This window comes from Symphodus melops (assembly GCF_947650265.1).
Source record: "Symphodus melops genome assembly, chromosome: 17".
NCBI classification, from domain to species: Eukaryota; Metazoa; Chordata; class Actinopteri; order Labriformes; family Labridae; genus Symphodus; species Symphodus melops.
Window position 1 is genome coordinate 1,845,018 of NC_136707.1, and position 25,982 is coordinate 1,870,999.

General features: G+C 43.9%; 1 protein-coding gene across 2 annotated transcripts in view; it reads right to left on the reverse strand.

Moving 5' to 3' along the window:
• Nucleotides 1–641: 641 nt before the first annotated feature.
• The window catches only part of LOC306838845 (RNA binding protein fox-1 homolog 3), a 38,725-nt gene continuing 13,384 nt past the window's right edge, over nucleotides 642–25,982 (reverse strand). The window contains exons 6-10 of one of the 2 annotated variants that reach the window (XM_079367225.1): nucleotides 22,305–22,437; nucleotides 21,351–21,390; nucleotides 18,964–19,022; nucleotides 15,247–15,325; nucleotides 642–6,239 (exon numbers count right to left, since the gene is read on the reverse strand). In XM_079367225.1, coding sequence (XP_079223351.1) covers nucleotides 6,237–6,239; nucleotides 15,247–15,325; nucleotides 18,964–19,022; nucleotides 21,351–21,390; nucleotides 22,305–22,437 — 314 coding nt within the window. In that variant the 3' untranslated portion in view covers nucleotides 642–6,236. Of the gene's footprint in view, nucleotides 6,240–12,094; nucleotides 12,972–15,246; nucleotides 15,326–18,963; nucleotides 19,023–21,350; nucleotides 21,391–22,304; nucleotides 22,438–25,982 lie in introns of those variants that run through there. The other variant, XM_079367224.1, reaches the window with a different exon arrangement.

Below are 25,982 nucleotides of genomic sequence, written 5' to 3' on the forward strand. Positions count from 1 at the left end.
AGTGGGGTGGAGGTTTTTCAGAGTGAAAGCCTCCAGCTGTAAAACACTCCAAAATGTCAGCGGAGGGATGCACGCCGTGTTCTCGTCGTGCACATTTTTGATGCGGCACAGCGGTGACACTCAGAAAAAAAAACAAAAAAAAAAACGACAACAGTGTTTCTGGCATGTCAATTTCTTTCTTTTTCTTTTTCCGTGGGGCTGTGACAAAAAAAAAAAAAAAAATCCCATCTCCCATTGTTTGTAGAAGCTCAAAGGATTAAACAAAGTAAACAGTGATGGAAAGGCGCTGATCTTTTGAAGTATTTACATTTGTGTTTTTTTCTTTCTCTTGCTTCTCCTCCATCCCCCTGAAGGCGTGCGTCTATATTTCTTCATCCTCTGCTTCGCGCTCAGAGTTTGTCTTTGCTCCGCTTAGGTAAATGGCGGCCTCGGCGACAGACAGGTGCTCTCCATCTTGTAAACCCGGAGGGGGTTTGGCATAAGACAAATGGGCCTGGGATCGTCATCCTTTCCCGTTCCACCTGGCTCATCTCCTGTTGTGTTGCAGCAATGTTGTGTCATGGGAATTGTAGTCCCCCCCCCCCCCCTCCGAAAAGCACGCAGCAATCACTCACCACAAAACAGCACTGAGACAGCGCGGCTGAAGTAGACAAGTTTATTAATGATAATAATGAGGATGATGACGATGATGATAATATTAATAATTAGTCATAATTATAATAACGTTAATGTCATAATAAATAGAACTCTTCATCTGAAGCACGTAAAGAGAAGCATACAGAAAGAGAAAAAACAAAAACACAAAGTTCAGAGTACAGAGCCAGAGGAGGGGGGCAGGGACTTCTAGAGACATTTTTAACCTTTCAATATATCCATTAAATTTTTTCACATTTTTAAACTTTATTTTACTGGAACATTTACAAAAAGGAGAAAGAGATAGATTTTAAAAAATCCTTATAAATAAATTTTGTCATTATTAGAACAAAATACAAGATTTTTCGGGGGAGTCGGAGGATGTTTTTTTTTCTTCTTTTTCCTCCTGGAAGGACAGCTAAAGGGGAGGGGTATGGGTGGAGGGTGAAGGGGGGGGGGTTATGTACAGAACAACAGGAGTACAAAAGGGGCTGGTCGACTCACACACTGGAAGGTTGGGGGTGGGGGGGGGGGGGGGTCGGGATGGAGGAGGGAGGCGGGGGACTCTCAGAGGGGCGACATCCTGCTAGTGTCACAGCTCAAGCAGTTGTGCTCAGGAAGAACAGGACCAGTTTGTTACACTGAAGGCAACTAAAGGAAGGAGGGCGGGGTGGAGGGTCGCTGTAAACCCGATCCCCCCCCCCTCCCCCCATCGTTCCAACCCTACGACTGAGGAGCAGGCTGGAGGGTCAGACGGGATCTGTGAAGGCAAAACCTCTCTGGTAGCAGAAATAAACTCACAGGTGCCGGAGCAGAGACAATCAACCACAGTTTGATCTAATTAAAACTACCTGGAAAAACTAAAGGGGGAAACTAAGAATTCAAGCCTGACCGCCGATGCTTACAGCTACTAAAGCAAGACAAACAGAACGCAATTACCCCAGGTGTTATAATTACTGACTGTTTTTGTATCATCATCATTAAACTCCAGATCCCATGAGGCTTTGTAAAGGGACACGAGCCACACCTCATTGGAGCCAAAGTTTTCTTTTTTTTTTCAACTACTTCCCAACCCACGCTGTCCTCGAATACAGCCCACAGTGTTCCTGAAATGTAATCAAACCTACAAATTCATACTGAAGATATATGTGAATTTAAAACTTTGATAATCTACTAAAAGCAAACTATACTTGTACCTGTTCTGATCCTACAAGCAGCCGATATTGGCTAATTTCCAGAAATCTTCCCTTCCATGTAAAAATGTAGTTTTTATCTTACCAAACTATGCCTATAAATTCATTGTATGTTCCTTATTTTTCAGCGGGAAACATCCCGCTGTTACAACCTCAGCCACTAGGGGTCAGTGCTAATTTTATAAGTGCAGATTTACAGGTTGTAAAAAGCTTTCGCATAAATGGACGACACAACCCAAATTCCCCAAATAAACTCCAATATAGTTTTTTAAAATATTAATTGCTGCAGTTTTCTTTATATCAAGTGCATATTGTCGTACGAGTTCTATACATATTTTACAACATATGACGATCAGGTAATTTTTTTTTTGGAGCATATAAGACTTAAAAAGCAAAGTCGTAAAATTTCAAACAAGTGCAATGTAGGCAGTGATGCACTGATGGGACTATCTATTGTGTTCTGTCTATTATGTTTAGTGATACTGTAAAGGCGAACTGTAGTACTACATTTTTTAGTCATTAAAAATATACACTATAAGCTACATACTAAACCTCCAACATGAACATACTGTAGGTGCATTCGGGTCTATTCCCCGCTTGTTTGCATTCACGTTAGTAACTCAGCTTCGTACTCGAGTACACACTCCGATACAGGAGGTGGCAGTATGCACATATTCTACTCACACATCTACGGTACAGCTCAGAGGATTTGTTTCAGCCTGAGACCACCTCTTCAAGCGGACTTGGGCGAAGTACCCGAGTACGGTACGAGTGTGTTACGTATTTGTTCACACTGATCAAGTGAACCGAGCTTTGGTGTCAAGCGTACTCGGATCCGTAATGTGAAACAACCCTAATCAAAGCAGTATGTAGCGGAAAAATGTTTCAAACAGAGGACCAGAACAAGAACAGAATCCGCTCAAAGAAAATCCTCAAACTAGCGAACGAGTATCGGACATTACTTCATCTGTCTTAGCCCTCCAAAGGTCAATTTCTCAACCGAGCACCAAATGTGGATTAATAGTCCCAAACTAAAGAATGCTCTTTTATATCAGTTTGTTAGAAAGACTCCAGAACCCAAACCAAAAGAAAGTTCTTCATTTTTCAGATCCATACATGTAGATATTAGTAAGCTGTTTTGGAGTCATAAAAGGGAAGTCTTAAGCAGGTAGGCTGACACATCGTGAGAGTCCTTTCACGGGTTCAGTTGACAAAAAGAAGGAATCATTTCAACCTTATTGCCCAAGATGAAAACAAAGTAGAAGCCTTTTAAAATAAAGAGATAACAGTTGCCTAGCACGTGTGACATCATATCGGTTTTGGTTGTGAAGTGCATAGATTGTTCAGTGGAGGAAATCAGAGCATGTAAACCGAACCGTAAAGCTCGTTAGCCCAACAGAATAAAATCCAGCTCAAACTGTGGTTCTTCGTCTCTGTCAATTAGCTCAACCGCTAAGCTAATTTTTTTTTTGCCTCCAGAGCGGCTCTGCCTCCCGGTAAGTTCCCTCGTCTCGAGTAAAACTCCAGCCTGCTCCCAAGTCGTTTCTGACCCACCACGAGGCTGTAAGTAGGCCAGGTGAGTCATGTGACTCTCAGAAACAAACCTACAGGTATAAAAAATGCTAAGCCTGCACATGATCGCAGCATGGGAGAACAAATGACCGACTTTACCCCAATTAGACTTCACAACAGTTAGTTGCCATGATATAGATACTCTTTGTAATATATGAGAAGCTGTCTACAGATGAACAGAGGTCGCGTGGGTAGGAGCCCTGATTCAGAACAAGATTTTTTTTTTTCATATATAACCTGAAATAAGATGAAGTTACTCAAGAAGTGTGAGGTGAGGTTTACTGTACAGCATATTAACAGTACACACTGCAGTTTTGTACAGGAAGTCAGGAGCTTAACCGAGTGTTTCCCTCTTGGAGCAATTCACACAAAACCACTACTAGCTCAGTAGTGTACCCTGAACTCTCAAACAAAGTTGTGCTTCACCTGAACCTGCTCGCCTCTTATGAAAAAAGAAAAAAGTTTCTTTTCAAGGCCAGCAGGTTTTTTTTTTTTTTTTTTTCTTTCCCTCCCAATATGCAATAAAACTGCCCGCCCACCAGGGTCAGCATGAGAACAGCAGTTCATAAAGCGAGGCTGCTGCACGTAGCTTGGCCTCATCAGTATGGTGTGGAGAGGGGGGAGGGTGGGTGGGTGGGTGTGGGTAGGGGGGCGTGGGGGGGGGCTCGTTAGATTAGAACAGCGAGCTCTTCCTCCTCTGCGGTGATGAGCGAATGAAATCTGGGTCACGTCAATACACATCCGGGCTCCGCCGTCATCACAGAGTCTCGCTGTCTCCTGATCAAAGAGCGCTGAGACTTGTGTGTTCAAATCATACTTTGGTTCAAGTAAGAAAAGAAAAAATCAATATTCATAAACTTTTTATCTGACACCCACTAACACCTAGCGCTAATTAGCAAGTCTTCCCAGCTCCAATGAAGGGCCAAATTATACTGATTCTTTTCCTGAAGGGTCTGTGGGGTAAAAAAAAAAAAAAAAGAAGGATGGTGTTTTGCATTTGATGAGGGGGGGTAGGGGGGATATCTAGAACTGTGTGTTTGTTTGTGTGGTAAAAGAAGGTTTTTTTTTAGGGGGGGAGGGGTGGGTAGATCAGTTCACACTATCACCATCACACTTTCAATCATATAACACATGATCACATGTTACAGTAAATATCAGGGACATATTTAGTTGGAGGGGGGGGGGAGGTCTGATATCTATGTTCGGGGGGCAGAGGCTTCCTGCCCACCCCCTCTACTCCCTGACATCACCACAGCCCATATAATAGATATGTATATATATTTATATACAGAAAAAGAATACATACTTATTGGACACCCTAGACATTAATGTACATTCAAAGAACTGAACCAACATTCTTGTTTAAACACGTTTACAGTGACTCTCCTGATATAAAGAATTTTTCACCTCCAACAAATCCATTTTTTTTCCTCTTTAAAAGTTTTCAGTGCTGCAAAAAAAAAGAAGAAGAAAAAACCCAAAACTAAAACACACAAATAAATATTCTCAGAATACATTGACAAAAGAATTCGACATATTTCAGCCCTCGTTCCTTGTTACCGTTGGATGGGCACTACTGTATTTCTATAATGTTTTTATCTAGCGACATAGTCTATATGCCTCAGGCTTGTGTTTTGGTTATGCACCTGCTGATGTAGTACGATGGGATAATTCGAGTATATTTCAATTTGTTACATGGACGTCGATGAGTTATTCTCGTCAGGGTGGAAACGTGCATCCTTGGTAGTTGTACGCACCTTGTTTTCACGTCGATCTGAACGTTTGTCCGTCGGTGCAGAGTGACACAAAGGCTTGGGCTCGGAGTCTGGCAGGTGAGTAAAGTCGGCGACTTCTGCGCCGTTCATCTCAAACTAGTCCGTAGTCTTTGACCTCTGCTGGGGCGTGGAGAGGGGCAGACCGGGGAGGCTCGGCTGTATACCGTCTCACCGTCCCGCCGTGGCTCACCCCCCCCACTCCCCAATGCTGTGTAAACCAATGACGCTGCCCATTGGGGAGGGCGGGGATGCCCAATGGTGCTGCCAGGAGAAAGTGACATCACGACAGTATCCACAAGGGACGCTGCTAACAGTAGGCGCTGCCGGTCAGTGACACCGCAACAAGAAGGGGGGAAGGTGCGACATCACCGGCCAGAAAAAGGAAGGAAGTTTTAAGTCAGGAAGTAAGGACGGAGGAGGTTGGAAGGAAGAAGCAGGCGGAGCAGTGAGATCAGGAGGCTGACCTGTGACTCCACCCACAGGAAGTACAGCGTAGAAAGTGCGTCTGCCTGGATGCCGAGCTCTCCTTGCCACCTTTCTGTTTATGGTTTTTTTTATACACAACCGAGGCGACAGAGCAGTGTGCCATAGAGAGAGAAGGGGGGCGGGGTTCTCCCTCCTCCTTCCTGCATACCACAGAATCAGCATCAAGGGCCAACTGTTCATCTCCCTTACCAAAAAACATAAAAACAGATTTGTACATATATACTGCTTTATACACACTTTTTTTTTTTTTTACCATATTGTAAATCACAAAAGTATAGAAAAATAAAATGTTTTATAATAACGGGACACTTTTCATTCTCTCTCTGTCTTTTTTCTACCCAACAAAAAGGTGGTCCCTGGTGGAAACTGGCTCACTCCGTCTGTCAAGTTTTGTGGCTGGTTTGACACCGCTGCAGCGGCGCCACTTTGTACGCCTCCCGTCATTCCCTCGCCAGCCTCAGTAGAGGGACTCCTTCTCGTCTTCTTCTTGTGTTATTTTCTTAAAGCTAGTTCTCCTCTCTTCGTTGTTTTCATCTGTGATGTCCATCAATACTGAGTACAGCTCTTCCTTTTGTATTTACTGGAAACAGGGGGAGAAAAGTGGGGAGACTGGTAAATATGCAGCAGGTGAAGTTTCTGATAGGCATACATAATGAGAGGTGCTACTACAAGTCAGTGTGGAGCAGCTTTGGGCAAGTTTCTGAACAAGTTTTCAGGAGTTTCACACAAAATATAGGCAGGAAAGTAAATCTTAAATCTTTGAGAAAAAAAAACAAAAAACAACCCAAATGGGATAATGTATGGAAAAAACAACAACACACTTCCTTTAAAAGTTCCCCCCACCCCCAGAAGTCTCTATGATGATAGGAAAAGTTCACAATATGTTAAAACAAGCCAGTGGAGTCAAGCACAGTTGAAAGGAAACAATTCTTCAACTCAGCTGCAGAAAGTTGTGGAGCAGAGACAACAGCTTCATTCACTTTTCATCCCGTTCTTGTATAATGCGACATAACAGAAGCGAGAGCAGAGGCCGCTCGCCTGCCAAAACTGGTGCTACCGCTCTCCCCAGAATAAAGATCAGAGCGTGCTGTAATCATACGAGCGGAGGTCTGCACTTTGGCACTGCAAAGAGACCAAAAAAAAAAAAGTCTCAGAGTAATGGGGCTGGATGGAAGCAAGAGAATGGAGGGTGGGGTTGCGTGGGTGGGTGTGTGGGTGTCGGGGGCAGGCGAGGCGAGGCGAGCATCCCGGGACCCTCGTCATGACAGATGCTCGCTAATTCAGAGTGATCCTCGGCAGCTCCACGGAGTCTCTGACATGAAATAAATAAATTAAGAAATAAAAGAAGACGAGGCTTTAATTTGCCTTTGTAGAGAGTTATTCTCCACCCTGCTCCGCCCCCCCCCCCCCCAACCTCAACTTCCAATCCACAGAGACTGACACTCAATCCAGTGGCGTGCTCGATCAGCGTCCACCCTGTCCCCCCCCTTTGTTTCTATCTGTTCTCATACAGGAGCTGCCCTCACCACCTCCCCTATCTATTCTATACCTCAGATTTACTGAGCACTCGCAAGGGACCCGCCATACAAAAATATCCACATGCAGCCTTATAGCTCAGCGGGGAGGGAGCACAATAGAGCCAGAGCTACATATAGTCCTCTCTGACAGGCGGTGCAGAACTCAAAGGGCTGCGGAGACAAATATATTAATCACCCACGGACATGAAGGATTCAGGGGGAGGGTTACTTTCGACATCAGAGTCTGTGCTTCTTCCAGTCACAGTTTGTTTAACAAGTCTATCTTTAGTAATTAAAAGTTAAGCCTGTTAAAGGGCCAGGGTCACCCAGATACAAAAAAGATGCCTTGTTCTACTTAGACCTCGCGAGTACTGAGCCAAACAGATGATGATGAAAGATTTTTGTGCACACACTCTCAGGTGCGTGCTCCTCAGATTTCTGCCCTCATACAAGGTTTGAGAAATAGGAATTCGTCGGTGCTGCTTTCCTACTTCCTCAAAGAAATGAATGTGACGACTGAGTTCAAAATGCTTCAGCTTCAGGCTTCAATGTTACGTCTTCGTCGAATCTATTTCGTTTTTTTATGCCAGGCTGTAAACATGTTAAATGATGCTGTAAATGATGAGTATGTGACTTCCTGTTTTCCTGGAGCCAGCCTCAAGTGGACACTGGAGGAACTGCAGGATTTTGCGCTGATGCATCGGCTTCATTTAATAAGACTTGGTCTCTATACATGTCAGCCGTGTGATTGACTGGCGAACAGTTCGGGGTGTACTCCGCCTCATGACAGCTGGGATCGGCTACAGTCCCGGCTTGACCCCGAACGGGGAAAAACGATATAGATAACTGATGGATGGAGGTCATTTCTACATTACTGTATTAGTTGTTCTGTCACATTGCATTGTGCTCTCAAGGCCACCAATTACAATGTTCGTATTTTGCAGCTCTCTGTATGGGAATAAGTGAGAAAATTGAAGGTGATCAACAACAAAAATAATCAGAAAATCAATCAAAAGCACATCATAGATCAACATATCCTAAATCAGCGACGACATCCGTGTGTGAAAACAGACATGATGTTCTTATAACTGCTTTATTCTGACACTCAAAACAATCAGAGGTTACTTATAGGTCACATACTGGAAAAAATAAAATAAATAAACATGGAGAAATCAAACATTATGATGCTTTACTGAAACCTATGAGGTAATTCATCCAAAGGAAAATTACTTTACACCTTTCAGACAATATATTCTCAATATAGAAAGTACATACAATTCAAGAACAAGTTGAGCTGAATTGAAAACACACAGATATAACCCCACTTCATATAGGAATACATATAAAACAGTTAGTCAGCGATATAGTGTGTATGTGTGTGTGTGTGTAATATACATTTAAATGTATGTACAGGTGCTGTCACTTTTTTTTTTTTTTTTTTTGCTTGGTTCTCTTTTGTACAAATCTTTTAAATAAATGCACCTGCCAGCTTATCAGGGCTCAGTGGATACTTGTATTCAATATAATGGATAGATAAAGACTACTCTCTGCAGATATGTAAACATTTCTCAATACGACTATTTACGAACTAACAGAATGTTTCCGATCGATAAGAGGTCTGGTTGCATATTAAGCTGGTTATGGAATACAACGAAAGCTAACAAATCAAATATCAAAGAGTTTTTCTTTTTATAAATTCACATTCAAAATGACTGGAGACTCACTGTTAGCATAATTAAAACGGCTCAGACCTCTACGATACTGACTAGCAGTTATTTACATGTTATATCGTTAACGTTGAAGCCTCGATAAGCTGACACTGAAACAGTTTAACGACGCTTTGTTTGAACTTCTCCTGTAAACTCGACACAATCCCACGCACACAGGTTTTAAACCTGCCCCCTGTAATAACATGACAGCAGAGTCGAGGGAGGCGTCCAGACACGTGTACCTCCAGATTAGAATGCTAGTTTCACTAGCAGGACTCTGGAGCATCTGGAAGCACAATCAAGCTGCATATTTGGGGAATTCGTTTGAGGGTCAGATTATTACATGCGATACTTCACATGTGAATACGGCAAAAAATATCCTGCGTAAATGTGTCTCTGACTGTCTACAATGTGTAAGAAGCTCAAGTCCGACTGGCTGTGTTTACATCATTGCGTATAAATCTGCTTTTTAGTCAAAGACAAGGGAAAAGAAGAAAATCCTCACTGCTTATTTGTGTCTTTAGATCCTCAAATAACAGCTCACTTAAAGATGAAATGTGTAGAATCCGCCACAAGGGGGCTCTCAATCAATGCTACAACGACAAAAAAAACGACTTTGAGGCTAGCGGGGAGTTCTCCCTGCTACTCTACTGTTCAGTGTTTAATTAATCTAGATATTTGAATGTCAATGTTGTCATGAAAGTCTACTGTACATGTGGTACGTTTGATTAAGACAAAGCAGTGGCTGGTTTGCTGACAGTCTCACCGATGATTGAATCCAACCTCACATGTCGTGATATATTTACTGTATGGTCAGATTCTTGCAGAATGATCAGCCCTTTTTGTTTGTGTGTGCACATGCTCTGCTCAGATGGTGAACTAATGACAACAAAAGGCCAACATAGTTTTGACTATAGTGGAAGAAAATCTCATATCATAGTATGAAAAAAAAAAACCCGTTATATTTGAGATCAAGCTGTGTCATGTTATTACAGGGCGAAGGAGTGAAGTGGTGTCAAACTGTTAGCTTATTGCAAAACACACTGTGTACGCTAACTGCACTCACTCCCTCTTCCTATCTCTCTCTCTCTCTCTCCCTCACACACGCGAACAATCACACTCTTTCTAATGCATATAATATAAAGAACATAAGCACACACACGTCAGATCAAGAAAAAAGAAAAAAAACTGTCTTCCTGTTCAGTTTAGCTCGCTAAACGTGCTCACTAGCTGAACGTGCGCTCATGAATTCCCCCTGGAATTAAAACCACTTCCCCCGTTTGAAAATGAAAACAAAGTTTCTGCAGACTCATATAAAAACTCCAAACGCTGCGTACATATGAGCATAGAAAAGGAAGAACAATGTCTGTTTCCCCACATTAAGTTTTTCCTTCTACTCACAAGGATTCATTTCCTCTTCTTTTTTTTTTTTTAAATATACAACATGACTCTATATCTTTTTAACATCTTGACTAACCATAACTAGCTGTATATAATATTTTCATAAATATGTTACATCTCTGAAAGGATTGGAAATAAAAGACTCATAAAGTGCAACAAACAGACTTTTTTTCTTTTGGAGACCACAAACACTTCTGTGACATTTAAATGAAGTATTATATTGGCGATAGCTTTGAGTCTATAGCTGCACGGATATCGGGACAGCTAGTTGTAGCTAACGCAGAGGTTTTCTCCTCTTCGCCTCACGTATAGCACGACGTAATAAAAGCCAACCACTGCTGCTGCTGCTGCACGCATTTTACATCCCGTCTCCGAACTCCTGGGTGCTTTTACATCACATCTTACTGCTCTCATGTGTGTATGTGGTTGAAACAATTTCATACAGTATATGTCTACATATATAATACATTAGCTTTAATAAGAAGAACAGTACAGACTCATTTTTTAGCATCCTCTCTCGGGGTCTCGGCTTTAAATGAAAATCAGCTCCTCCGTGTTACAAAGAGGACAGAAAAAAAACAAAACCCTGCTGGTTGTGTTAGAAATCAAAACTCTTGCTGCCTGCTGAGAAGTGAACAGCACTGTTGTTGTTGTTGTTGTTGTTGTTGTTTTTCTACTTTGTGAGAAGAAGTTAGCTTATCCTGAGGTAAAAATATTTTGTGCAATGCTTAAAAAAGAGAGACCGGTGACTGGTAGCAGAAAGAGCCCTCTGTCAGGTTCCCCCCGACTGCAGTGCTGTGTCATTATTTTGTGTGTGTGTGTGTGTGTGTGTGTGTGAGTGAGTGTGTGTGTGAGTGAGACAGAGTTAATGTGGAAAATGTGGAGTGTGTTCAAGTGCACCTTGAGTGTAGTTTATCTGCCATGGTGTATTAGTGAGGATATGCAACCGTGTCTCCTGCAAATTAAGTTCACATGCAACTATTTGCATTTATCTAAAACATTCAGGGGGGGGGGGGGGGGTCTTTACGATCATGTCTCATAGACTACCTAAAGCATTCCCAGAAAACAGACAAACTTCTCTGGTAAACAAGCTTATTTACTCAAGCGTTTCCGTCAATCCGATATTTTTTCTTGACGTTACGTTCGACCGAATCATGATGACGACCTTTCCTTAACAGTCTTTTTATTGACCCTACCTTGCACACGTTATAGAATTCAACACTGGATAACTTATTTTTTAAGTGACGTTAAAAGTCTGGTAGCCAAACGTTTAGCCTCTTTCCACTTAATTTAACGTGCATGACGCGCGACTATATACTGAATGTGAACGTTTGGTTAAAGGACGTACTTGACTCTACAGCAGTATCGATACGCTCAAACGTTTGTTTTCAGCTTTTGTAACATGCAAAACCAGGTCCTCAATTGAACCAGGTTCCATTTCTAATCCCAAATTATAATCTTATGTATTTATCTTGTACAAAACAGTACAAACTATGGTTCTTAATTCATTCAATCCACCCCATAAATAATAATAATAATAATAATAATAATAATAATAATAATTTACACTTTATTAATCCCACGAGGGGAAATTCAGTTTTACACTCTGTCTAACACACACATAGGCCGAGATACACACTCATGCACAAACAGGGTTCTAGTGACATGCATTAATGGAGAGGTCTCAGAGTGAGGGGGCTGCCCACAGCGAGCGCTCCAGAGCAGTTTTGGGGTTCGGTGCCTTGCTCAGGGGCACCTCGGCAGTGCTCAGGAAATGGACTGGCACCTCTCCAGTTACCAGACATAAACATCCCTGTGTTGCAGAAAAGTTGCATTTCAGGTGTCATAGATTTGCAGGAGACAGGGGCTGGAGTATGAGCATTGTGAGTACAGAACAGAAATCTGAACTTTATGACCCTTTTTTACTCTGCATGCTGTCAAACCACATAGTACAACTGGTAAGGCTCCACTGCAAGTGCACAACAGTAGGACACTCCAATGTTTAAAGGAAGAAACAAAAGCAACCAGAGCAGTGCCGTCTTTGAGCTAAGAATCACCGAGGCATGTTCATCAGCGTGTCGACTGACTCTCAGTCTCTGAACGCTCGATGGAAGAGCGTGGATTATGAGCTGGGACAGAATATTGAGCAGAAGAGACCTGATCAGACTCGTCATGTTTTTGTTTTTCTGTTTGTCACGTTTGGACGTGTATCATTTAAAAAAACCAGAAAAGCCCAGGTTTATTCTTATTCAGATGACAGCGGCTGCATACACACACCTCTGAGCATGCATCATGCGTGCTGCAGTAGGCTCACATTGGTTATGGTGACACAGCACCCAGATACAGCAATCAAGATAATGCACATGTGCATAAAAAAAAAAAAAACTTTCCAAAATAAAAGCACAAAATGAAATACAAAACAAGAGCAGAACAATGATGACATCAAATCGGTTGTTGTAGAAATATCAGCTTGAGAGGGTGTCAGGGAGGGGGCTCAGGACGGGGACCATGGAAGCTTTTAGTTTGATTTAGCTCTCCACCGAGGACCGGCTTGTTTTGTGTTTGCATTTTTTTTTTTTTTTAGATTGTTTTTGTTTGTTGGGGAAATGTCTCTCTTTTCTCGCTTTTTTTCTCTTTCTTTTAGTAGGGAGTGAAGCGACTGTACCCTCCTCTGTATAGGCTAGCCTGCAACATCAAAGATGAAAAAGTACCAATCAGTATTCAGGCGACAGCTTTAGTCCGTTTCTCTTTCTCCACAAATTTCCTTCCTTTTTATCCATGCAGTTATCGTCTTATTGTTTGAAATTTTTCGGCCACTAATCAGAGTGTGTGTTAGGAACAGGGTCAGCGGGAGTTAAGGTGGATCGGTTGCAGCAAAAAAGAGCATTTCCTTGAAAAACAATGAAGTCATAGCAGCACTGGGCCTGAGCTTTTCTAATTAATAACACTACGGAATAAATTAAATAACTTCTAAGCTTTGTGTCTTTTTTTTTTTTTTTCCTTGAGGGAAGCCATTTTTTTTTTTTCAGGCTCATACAATATCAGAGATTCAACTGCAGCAGAATAAGTTCAGAGAGGTTTAATCACAGCTCCTTTTCATGTCTAGCGGAGGCGTCTGCACCTTTTCTGGAGGGGTGCAAACCTCCACAGGATATTAGCCCTTAGATTTAGCACCATGCTCGAGACATCTAGAGCTCACACAGAATAAAGCATGCAAGTGGGCCTATGCATGCACACCTGCACATGCACGCACACACACACACACACACACACAGTCCTCCTCTCATCTTTCAGTCGCTGCTGCAATTAAGAATTCAGACAAACTCCAAAGGCTACTGAATGTCTTCAAAGGCTAATTTTGCCTAATTTCGGGGAGCCCTCTTGCTCGTATGAAACTTTCATCCGTTTGAGATACTTCTGTGCACTAGGAGTGAGTAAAAAGAATTTCCAACCTCAGAGGAACTAATTATTGTATAGCTTTTAAATGCAAAAATGGCTCCTCACTGCTGGAGAACCATTAATCAAATATGATGAAAGAATTAAGAGCCAAACTGGTCGACTCTCTTTAACTCGCGAGTTGTTTCGATGTCGGCCTCGGAACAGCCCTGCTCCCAGTGGTCTCGCCATTTGTTCAACACCACACACACACACACACACACACACACACACACACACCGAACACACACACACACACACACACACATCCTCTGGTGTCTGTGTTAGCTCCCTGAGCTCCCAACACACACAGCATTAGCTGTGATATTTTTAGTGGGGGGGGGCCAAATCCTGCCTTTGACTTTGATCAAGAGGACGAGCAAAGTGTCAGAGAAATGGAAGGAAATTTGGAGGAAAAAGAAGAAAGTATATATATATATAATTATATATATAGAAACATTCAAGCACATTTTTAATTAAGTAAATGAAGAGGAAAAAGAAATGTCTTAATTAATGAAAGCTTTTAGCTAGCAGCTGCACCGGGGAACTGTACGCTTTATGTTGTTGAAAAATCGCATGCATGCCGGAATGGTAAATTTGAGTCATTTCTCAAGCAGAGAGCACGCCTCGCACAAAGCTTGTGGGCAGGAGGAGGGAGGGAGAGAAAACTCCCCTCCCTTCGTCTTGCTCTCTCTCTCTCTCTCTTTTATGTCCCACGGCACACTGCTGCATGCGTTTGATGGTCCTTAATCTCGAGGTTTTGGTCTGTGAGCCCGGTCCCATCCCCTCATCGTCATAAAAACAAAAACCAAAGAGAAACTCTCTCTCTGATTTTTTATTTTTTTTATTTTTTAAAGATGCTCCTTTATTTATTCACTTTTTCATCTTTGATGTTACAGTAGCTGCAAAAGCTAGCTAAAAACAGACATTAACAATTCAACTCCATCCCTTCAAGTTTGGTTTGTCTGAAATGGGGTGGGGGGGGGGGGTGGGGGGGGGGGGATGATCCAACTCACTCACTGCGAGCTGAGGGATGTAGAATGAACAGAAAGCTTTTGGAAATGTTAAATAAGATGCACCGTTTGTGTTTAAATAAAAACAAATAAAAAAACACTGCAGTAATCAGTCATTCTCATTTCAGTGGAAAATAAGAAAATATCACATGGGTGTGGGTGAGCTTGCATGGCATAACACACAGTAACTTTGTTGCACTAAATGTTTTTAGCCAACATGCTGAGGGGGGGCGGGGTGGGGTGGGGGGTTCTAGTACTGCTCAGCTCCACTCGGGTGTGCCAGAGAGCATGACAAAACCAAATCAATTAACGAGTAGATACATAAATAAAAACCAGTGACCGCTGCAGCCTCTGGTCTTTATTTTTGGAGTGTGAGTGATGTATGTTTGCTTGTGTGTGTGTGTGTGTGTGTGTGTGTGTGTGTGTGTGTGTGTGTGTGTGTGTGTGTTTGTTCTGGCTCGTGTCGTGAGGTCACAGACGGAAACAGAGGGGCGTTTCTTTTATACACTCACCATAGTCCCCACACTGTATGTGGCGGCAGGGCCAATCGTGTGGTGGTAGGGGTCTGCTGTTGCATAGACTCTGCCATAGCTGCACAACGGGGGGGGGGGGGGGGGGGGGGGCACAGAGAGAACACAGTCATTGATCTATCATTGACAAGGAGAGCAGAACATTTATGCATGCTTGTTTAATGCTCAAACCCTCGAGTCAACTCTTTCAAGTCTCGAACACAATCAATGATTTCCCTCCTCGGCCTCCTGGGCTTCCTACATTATACAAGGTGGTTCAAAAAGGCGAGTTCAAAGGTTGGTGAATTATACTTGTCTTCTCATTGTCATCTTGATTGGCTGGATGGCATAAGTAATGAGCACATAGTGAGGAGGACGCAGAGAGGGAACACGTTTGGTGCTGCAGGACTCGGTCTCTCACCCTGTTCTTGTTTACCCAGGCTGCACACTGGGCTCACGCCTCCTGTCTTTTCATTGTTGCTGGTTTGGAACTAATCCTTCCAATTTCTTTCTGAGACAGGACAAGATGTGTCTGCTTTATTTATTTATTTATTTATTCAACTTCACATATTCCTCTATTTACTTTGCTTTTTTTTCCCCCCGCAATGCTTGCTTGCAAATGAGGGTCTGCACGGAGCAGATAAGGCGCAACCAGCCAAGGACTGAGGGCACCAAATCAACCAGGAATTAAAAAAAAAAAAAAAAAAAAAGAGGAGGAGACAGAGGAAGAAATTCTCCTAAAGGAGGCTATAGAACATACATGCAGTTCGCATGAGCTACATTGCATCAAACAAAATCTAAATGAGGCAAAATCTTTAAAAGTCCGGCTCAGCCAAGGTCAGTAAGCAGGACGTGAAATGGGGAAGGGCTGCCTTGGCTCCTTTGAGGAGGAGGCCGGTGCCGGGAGATGATCAGGGGGAGTCTCCGTGGTCCTCTTATCTTCTGTGAGCACCGAACCCCACAGGTCCTTGAAGGCTAATATATCTACAAAATGACTCTCGACAGAGTGGCACCACAGACGACCGGCAGGTCAAACCACCCCGCGCAATGTCATAGAGCCTCCACAGAGCTGACTGGACGTCGGCAGGGACTCTTCACAATGTGACTGGTTCCCAGTGGTGACTAAATCAGTGCAAAACGTGGTGAGCTAATCTCGCAGCCACTTAAAAGATGTTCCAGTACACTGCCAGAGAAATGTAGCAAGCTAAGCTAAAGCAAGACCTTTTTTAGTTGTTGCATCACATTAAAACCAACTTCATCCAAGTCAGTTGAGTAAATTAGGGATTTCCTTTATGTAACTGGGCTTAAACTCACACTCTGATGGAACATTGTTTTTTCTCTTGTACTCTCTAGTGGCCAAATTGAAAACCCTCAGAAAGAGGCTAATGTAAACGTTAGCACACGTGTGCTACACTCACTTTTTAACAATTTCCTCTCATGTGTTCTGAATTTATTTGATTAATTTTGACTTCTGCTGCCTCCCAACCTGTCAGTGTATTCAATCCCCACCAAAAGACACTAACACATACACTATTTAGCTTGACAAAAGACTAGCTGTCATTAGCAGACTGTACTGAATTGTTAGCTTGCGTAGTTGCTTGTGTTTCTCTTCATCACATATGTTTCCCTGCAGCAAAGACTTTGTAGACACCATCCAACAGAAGTATTGTAACTTGTAGACATCAGTTTATATTGGTGGTGCATCTCAGACTTTTGATTTCTTGTTAGCTTTTTTTGATAATCTTTGCAGCTAGGACCAACGGTTGTCATGGTGACTCTGCCTCCTGCTTACAGACACATGTAGCTAAAATGGTAACATCGCTACTTTGGAACATGTCTGGCTCTTCACAGGCCATTTCATGCATCAGACTGTCAGGGATGAACTCTGTTTAGTTACTTTAAGGGCCTTGGTAATGCAGCCTGCGAGCAATGTAGGCTTTTCAGATAATAAATGTTTCATATTTTGCAGCGGTTTCACACGCCTTTCACAAGCCCAGTGACCTCATTTTATGACTGGCTGACGGCTCCACGGTTAAGTCTGATAAGGTACAAGACAATACTGACAAAAAACCCCCTATTGATCCAATGGGCATGACCGCTTATTCAAAAGGAAACAAACAGACAAAGCAAAAACAAACAACTCGGGGGTAAATTACATTAAATCTCAGGAAAAGGTATAGGCAAGAGAAACCGGAATTAAATCACTCGGAGAGAGAGAGAGAGAGAGAGAGAGAGAGAGAGAGAGAGAGAGAGAGAGAGAAAAAAGCTGCTGTCCAATTTCTGCTCTCGCCGAGCACGGCTGCTCATAATTCGAGCCGTGGCGAGGCCTGATAAATCTTACATTATCGATATGATCTTCAGGCTCTCAGGCAGGGTGTACGTTATCACAAGTGACATGCTCAATCCTTCCCAGATTAGATTCCCAAACCAGCCCACATCCCCGGCTGACAACGGCTTTCAGGGGCCCAAATGAATCAGCACCGCCTCCTCAAAACGGAGCACACCTGAGCCAGAGTGACATCACTCAGAAGTGATAGAGTCCCTACCGCTCCATCTCTCCCTCTCTTCCTCTCTCCGTCTCCCCACCTTCACTACCTCCGACCTGAGGCCATTCATAAATACCGCAGTGATATACCCACTCTCCCATCACAAGCAGAGAGTCACGACATTATATCATTGCTTTTCTCATCGAGTCCAACAAGGTTAGTCCTTTTTTTTTTGTATGTTCTTTAGCTCCGAGCTAAAAAGAATATGGCGCTTTGCTTAATAGATAAGATAACTGTCGAGGAAGAAAAACCCTTGAAACCTTTTGAAAGTAGAGAAATCTTAATGTAGCAGCCCGACATTCATCACATAGACGTCCAGTCGGCAGGAACGATTGGCGAACACTTGTTTTCTAATTCTTCATTTTTATTATATTTCACTGTTATTTTCTCTACTTGACAGCCTGCTTTTGGTCGATGTTCATATTAATTCATTTGATTGTTTTTGATTCACTCAACCAGATTTTTGTCAGAGTTACTGTTTCTGTTTTCTTCTGCCTACGTACAGTATGCTGCCAGACACGAGCTTTTCAAATGGATGGAGCTGGTGCTGAAAGTGAAGCTTACGAAAGACGGTCTCACTCGTGATGCTATATTTGGATGAAACGTCTTTGGAGCTGTGCTTAAACTCTTGATGTAACAGTGCATCACAATGTTTATGATTGATGGAAATTTGGGAAAAACAGCCCAAAGAAAGAGATAACCTAAAACCTCTAGTAGTAGCATACTGTATTTACTTCACTGAATAAACTGACTCTTTTTTTGAGTCAGGAGACACCTCTTTCATTTTTTTTTCAAGCTTAAATCAATGAGAGACCAGAGGAGGTTGTCAACAGGACTTCTGGGATGTGGTCTACACATTAGGTTTAGGGTTAACCCTTTCCCATGTGGCTAGCAGGGGGGGCAAACTCCACACTAAAAGAGCTACGCAGCTGCATGTTGTGGACGCTGCTGAACACATTGGAAATAATCAGTTTCAATCTTTTTTTTTTTTTTTACTGTGGGAGACCCCCTCCCGAAAGAGACTACTTCCTGTAAACCGGTGTGACTTCATTCTGGATTTTACGGTTGTTTAACTCAAGTCTTCACACGATTGAAGAGCACATTGAGATTCATTTCACTTTGTTGACATAATGCTGGTTTGGAAAAATGCAAAGTGAATGAGAAGGATTCTCACCTGTCACTGTAAGCAGCGGTGGTGGTGGGCTGGGCAAATCTGTATGCTGCATAGCCACCCTGTAAAAATACCACAGTGTTAATCAATGAGTAAGCTCAACTTGCTCAGAGAAAGGTTAGATCTCAGAGACACAGAGAAACAACAATGCAGACACAGAGCTTTAAATTGCCTTAATAGTTAAATGTCACTGCACAGTATGTTGATCACCAGCCCACGTTCCCAAACTGCAGGACCCCTTTCGGACACCAGAGGGTGCTGTTTGATATATGGTGTGTGAGGCGAGTGGCGGCGAGCCGGGAGTGAGTGATGTTCTGAGAGGCTCGTCCAGGCGGCAGCAACAGCAGAACAGAGGCCGTGTGAGCCAACTCCCCAAATTCAACCCATTTTTAGATTGAGGAGGTTCTGCTGCTTCATTATTGAAGAGACCCTTTTTCCTTCAACACGACCCCCCCTCTACCCCCCCCCCCCGGCTCACAAATGAAGTAAGAAGGGGGGAAGACGGTCGGACCATCGGGGAGTCAGGACCGCTGTATTCATTGCCAGAGTGGGGAAGGAATTAAAGACCTCATTCTCGAGTGCTGCTATTACTCTCTTTGAAAAATGAAGCTGTTCTCCCACTGTTTTTCTATTAGTGCCAGCGGAGTGTGTGCCCATCTGAGTCCATACGTCGGATAGGTGGCTTTTAATAATGCATGTTTTCATTCATTTTCAAACTCAGGGGGGGCGTGACGTCCAATGGAGAGGTAACTGTGCGACGGTCTCGGCTGTGGCTGCACGTGAAATCAGGTCAGGGGCCGCAGCAATTGAATCACACTCGCCCCTTTTTCCCCACAAGGTTTTCCATGGAGACAGGAAGTCAGGCCGATGACTTCCTGCGGGACAACCATGCCTTGGGACTGCGCTGATTACAGCAACAGCCTGAACAAACACGGACCAATAAATCACTCTCCCACATTGTCAAATCCACGCACACAACAGTGCAGCACATTTGTTATTTTGTCGTGAGGAGTGTGTGTTTGTGCATTCATATGTGCGGATTCGTGCATGCATATGTATAAGCACATGCAATGTATGGAGAGTATATTTATAGGTGCATGCATCCTTTTCTGCTAATGATATAGCAGGTGATCAATTTCCAAAAGGATCCTTTGACATAGCAGCAGGCTGGATTTGATAGTTAGCGCGTGTCCACAGAATGAATGTGGAGGACACTGAGGGCTAAGGGACAGCTTCCTCTTGGTCACATGAGGCCTTCACCCACTCTCAGCCAGTCTGAAGCAGTGCAGCGGCCAGTGCCAGAACTAATGGCAGTAAAGCGCCAGGGGCTGGCATGACATGTTGAATGATGGGCCGACCTGACCAGGCTTTGGTCAGGGGACGAGGGGGTAGAAGGGCTTAGCTGGAGGTGGCTGAATGAGCATGAGAGACAAACAGTATCACTCAGAGCACAGCCAGGGTCTCGTCTTCGGCGGTGGATGTTGTTACAATAAAAACCGGTGAAATACAGTCCTATCATGTGGGCTGGTGTGTAAGTCATATATCACTGGGGTTCAGCGTTTCATTCCCAGACACTGGCTGTCGCCGGAGTGAAAGTGAAAGGCAACTGTCATTGCTGTCATTTCGCTATCTATGCAGGGGGGGGGGGGGGGGGGGGGGAAGCAGCAGAATCAAAAGGAACAATTACATCCTTCCACAAATGTTTGGACTAATGTCAAAGTGGGGCAGCGTGGTAATTTCAGCATTATCTCCACAGCGTTTGTGCTTTTCTTTGTCAAGGGCAACGTGCAGCAAGGCCAGCTCCTGATGTGACCCTGCCTGCACGGACAGCTCCACAGGGACGGCTAATCCCTTTATCAGCTGCCGCTCCTCTTATCTCCCACACGGTGATGGCTGGGAGGAGCCGGCTCCATTCAGGCCTGCGCAGACCCCTTTGGGGCAAGAAGGGATATCCCAGCCAAAACCCCTCTGAGTGTACACAAATACAGAACATGAGAGAGGAGGAAAGAGGTATCAAGAACTGAGGGGAGGGAGGGCTGTAGAAGACAAGCCACCTCAAAAAACCCAGACTAATCTAAAGTAAGAAATGACCTAACTTGACATGGGACACTGAGCCTGGGTTTGCCTCTATGCCAAAGTCTGAGATCATAGGAAGAGGGGAGAGGGAGAGAGAGAGAGAGAGGGAGAAGGGAGGAGCTGAGGGGGTTTTAAATTTTGTTGTTGGGTTTCTTGGCACAGCAGACAGAGGCCTAATCGACGCCGGCTTGGCAGCAATGCTTGGAGAACGCTAGGGGCTAAGGAGATCACGTTTTTGTCTCCAGGGCTAGGCTTTTGTCTGCTTTACTTCTGTTTCATCTAAGCAGGCGCGAGGAAAAGCCAACTGTACTTACATAGATCTCTGCACCATAGAAGCCATCTTGGTACACCACCCTGTGAAATCAGAGAACAGGAAAGAAGCATTAGTTGATTTGGCGTACGTGCTGCCCTGCTTGAATCCCAGCCTTTCTGGTTCTTTCTTCCTATTCGGACCATTTGAGGGTCTGTGGGGTCAGCTCTTAGCAGCTGTAGTGTACTGTAGCACAAATAATGAATGACACATTAAAGGGAAAAGCGCAACTGCTCCACATCCGCGTCCAATTTTCTGCTCTGGTAAAATTGTTTGTCTTTCCAGTTGCTGCAGTGTTGTCAAGAGGTTTGGTGGTGCTGGTGATGGGGAGGAGGGGACAAAAGACGGAGCTCCGTTATATGTCCCCGGTATATAAATCAACCAGCTGCCATTGGAAGCACAGGGCCCCGGAGTGGGAGGGAGGGGAAAGGGGAAGTGGGATTTTTTTAGTCCAAGCTTCAGCAGCGAGTCTCCCTGCAGTAAGACAGATCCTGATCTAATCACAGATAGACAGCTATACTGGGCCCCCAGCCGGCCTCCGTCAGACCTCTCCCACGGCCACACAGACCACTGCTGATAAGAGACGAGTGTGAGGCAGGGCTGCACAAAGCCAGGAGATCAGCATAGGCCCTGGTCACAGTCCAGTGAGAGCTGCCCAGTAATACGCTATCTCAGCTCTGTACAGCTCTCCCTGTGGCTTTGTTAGTTCCTCCTTTGTCAATAGACAACGTACAAATAAGGACGGGCAGAGTGAGGGCATGTACATACCTAGATACAAACACTGATTCTACTCCCCAAAGATGTCTCATGGAAATATAAAGAGTAAATGGAGTACACCACCTGAAGAACCAGGGCAATATTCATACAGATCTGAGTTTACTCCTATTTTGACAAATGAAAAGGTAGAAAAGTCTTAAGTTCTTGTTTTCTGGATTGATGTTGAAGGCTTGATACTCACGCTCCGTAAGCTGGAATAGGTGGTGGCGGTGGAGCTGTGCGGAACGTGTTGTACACAGCCCGTCCCCGACCTCGCAAGTGGGCACCCCTATAGGCAACCGTAGCCCCTGTGGCAGGGTAGGGAAACCCTGTTACTACGGAAAGGAAACACAGAAGAAAAAGAGAAAATGACTTTCACAGAACATCCTCCACTTGGCATTGCTTACCTTATGACAGAATACATTACAGAAGAGACGCGTGGCACTGCTTTCCCTATGACAGAATGCATTATGGGGACGACAAGGAAACAATAGATTTAATCTTTTCTAGGTGCGCCTCATCGAGCACTCTCCCCTTTCCCAGCTCGCTGCTTTGTGCCGTACTCAGCAAGGATCCACATTTGCTGTACGCATCCTTCCCTGATGCCTGGCGAGGGGCAGCCTTGGAGCAGAGGCAGGTAATGGATGCAATACCACTAGTTTCGCACCACAGCTTTTGCATAGTTGAGACACAATGGGCGAGCAGCGAGGGGAACAGTGGGAGGGTAGTCTGGGGGGAAAGGTAGAGGGCGTTTCTAGGTGTTGAATTCAACGGGAGGTGAATGCTGCAAAACCAGACGGGACATCCAGATCTTTGCCTCAGGTGAAATGGAGCAGATGGGCCGGACAACCAAAGGCCTGAACCTCCAGCATGACCCCCTATCTGCAAACCTAACTGGGACCATCTTTGGACAGTCACACCGCCGTACACGTGTCCTCTGCTGACGACTGTGAAGTGAATTAGAGAGGGAGGGGCAGGGTGAAAAGCATCAGGGGTTGGTGTGATGGTGCGACAAAGTGGTCACAGACTAGAAGACAGGCAATGTGATCTCCAACTTTCTACTTAACCTTCAATCAGTCCAGTGCCTGTCTGATTACACAAATACCAATCAGATGTTCGCTTCCTCTATTGCAGCCATTTAAATTCCCCAACATTCCCTATTTTTGCTCTCTTTCCCTTCCCCAATGCCGAGTCAATCGCATCACACTCGTCCCCATTATTCTTTATCCCCAGCAACACCTTATTCAATTCCATGACACATATTGAGGGAATTCATCACAGACCACTTCAGTTTGTCCAATCAGAGATCAGTCTGGGGTGCGGTGAAGCTTCTGTCAGGTCGTGCCTGGACGGGGGAGCCGGGGTTGAGTAACACTGGTTAATAACATGTATCCAATGTGTTTCATATGAAGAGGCTTCTACAGAGGCGGCAGCAGGCAGTCCCTCACAATTGCAGATAAACTGGTCTGCAATAAAGAACTATGGTAGCTCGTAAATAATCCGTGGTGTGTAGGTTTTTACGCCTGGGGGGAGTGAAGGCCTGGCGTTACCACGGCGTGTGCAGCGTTGAGCCTGCAGGTATAGACGTGGCCAGTGAGCACCCTAATGAACGATGCACACCCTAGCCCCGCTGCTTCAATAAAGCTGACAGGGAGACAGATTAGTGGTGCTTTTAAAAACACAGAGAGCCAGGTTTAATGTCTTCTGCCATTAACATCACGCTCCATTAGTGGGTCCGCACACATATTCAAACTCTGCGACTCATTTGGCCAGGTAACGCCTACAGACCCCTCCTCTCCCCCCACCAACACCAAGGTGTGTAGCACTTTGTTTGCTGCCAACATATCAATGGACTGCCTGGTGCCCTCTATCCCCCAATTGATTTATATTGCTGACCTTGACATTTAAATTAGTCTTTTTTTTTTTTGGAGCACTGGACATCTGAGCGCAGTTGCTAAAGGGCAAAAACAATCCTCTTTGATAGTTTCTGTGGTGTGCATGTTTTTTTTCTCTTCTATTTTAACAAATCACTGCTATTTCCTGGCCCTCGAGAGTCCAATTGCCTTTTTTTTTTGTGTAGGAAATTTGTATGCAATATGCATGTGGTGATGTATGTGAATGTAAACTTATAATGAGTTGGCGATAGGCTACACTGCTTCAATAATAACCCATAAATCAAAGGCACTGTCACACCTTGGTAAGCATGTGAAAAGCAACAACAGCCACGTTGTATGAGAGCACAAACCCGGTCTAGCCGCCAAAGTCAAACACCCTTTTTCCGCGAGGTGGGTGCTGAAGAGAAAATATGAGTTATGCGCTGGAGGGCGATAGGGTCACACTGCACCTCATATGTCATATGTGTCAACTTGAGAGAAGCTCAATACCTGCAGAGCCAGTTGGACCCGAGGTAATCCAGCTCTGTGCCAATGATGGGGTCATAACCGGCTCCCATAAAAAAAGATCTGATTTTCCACAAGGTTGATCTCTCTAATACTTCCTGCTCAAATGCAGCGGCCAATGAGCACTTAATCTGTGCACTGGGGACCAAAAACAGCTTAATCTAATCAAGAGTGTGGACCCTAATTATCCCCCGAACGTACACTCCAACAATGAAAGGATCCGTCTACATATATTAAGAAAGCAATTAGCCCTTTCTTTTCTGTCATTTAAATAGCTTTTAGCTCGTTTTGTGTGTCAAGTCCTCAAAAATATGAAGTGGAGAGTGAAACTATTCTTCCCCTGCATACTCATGAAATAGCATCGGAAAAGAGCCTCTGTGTGTTTGCCCGAGGGGGGACGAGGACCGTATGAAGGGATTTCTAAATGGCTGCTGTCCATGGTGCTGAAAACATCCAACATGAGGAAATGCCAGAGAAGTTTGCCAATTATTGTAAAAACAAGCAAAATAGTGCAGAATGAGTCCCACTTAGATCTGCTGTAATATTCTTCATTTCTTTTATCCCTCAAATGGAAGCAAAAAAAAAAACCTATCTGCTCCCACGGATACTATTCATAACATAATTAATTCATACATAAAATGCATGTTAAATCATTCTATCTTCATTTAACTATTGCTTGATTACTTTGTTGTGGCAAGTGGCATAATTAATGGATGGGGATCATTTTTTTATTTATTTTCTATTAAAGAAAAAACAAAAAAGGTTAGGTATACTTTGACCCCATGTTTCAAATGTTAAAATAATGTCTATGACAATAATAATGCCTAAGATGTACAATTTCGAATCGTTTTTCATTTGATGTTTTTATTTGATAGGGACAGATATACTATATGGAAACAGCAATCCAGTGTTAGTATCATACTGTGTTTAAAGCAGATGCTAATTTGCAAACCCGTCCCTAAAGTAGAAGGGCTTTTGTTAAAAGGATAAGATGCATTCGAGTTTTAAAGGTTAAAAACGGTGAATTATCAGGAAGTTAGACTTCATGTAAAGCCTTTGATGAGCTTTAGTTACTTCTGTAAACATTGACTAGAGACTACAAACAAGTGTACCTGGTTTACTAAGTAAATAAACGGACCAAACAACGACATCAGATAGTTTAGGACAGATTTTGGGGTTTGCTTACAAAACTTTTGTTTCTGTAAACAGATCAGCCCGCAGGAAAAGGGAACAAAGATGAGCACTGACACTGGATGCCTTCCAGCTCTCACACACCATGATTTGTGCCATTGCCATGTTTTATTGCCAATCCTTCCATTTGACTGGGAACCCAATCACCTTGCTCCTCTACCCTACACCGCCGACCCCCCCTCCCGCCTCCAACCAGGCTCTCGGGGAGGTTTGGGTGTTCGGTGGCAGCAGAGGACATGGCGCCACCTGCCTGTACCCTACCATCTAACCCCCACCCCCCCATATCACAC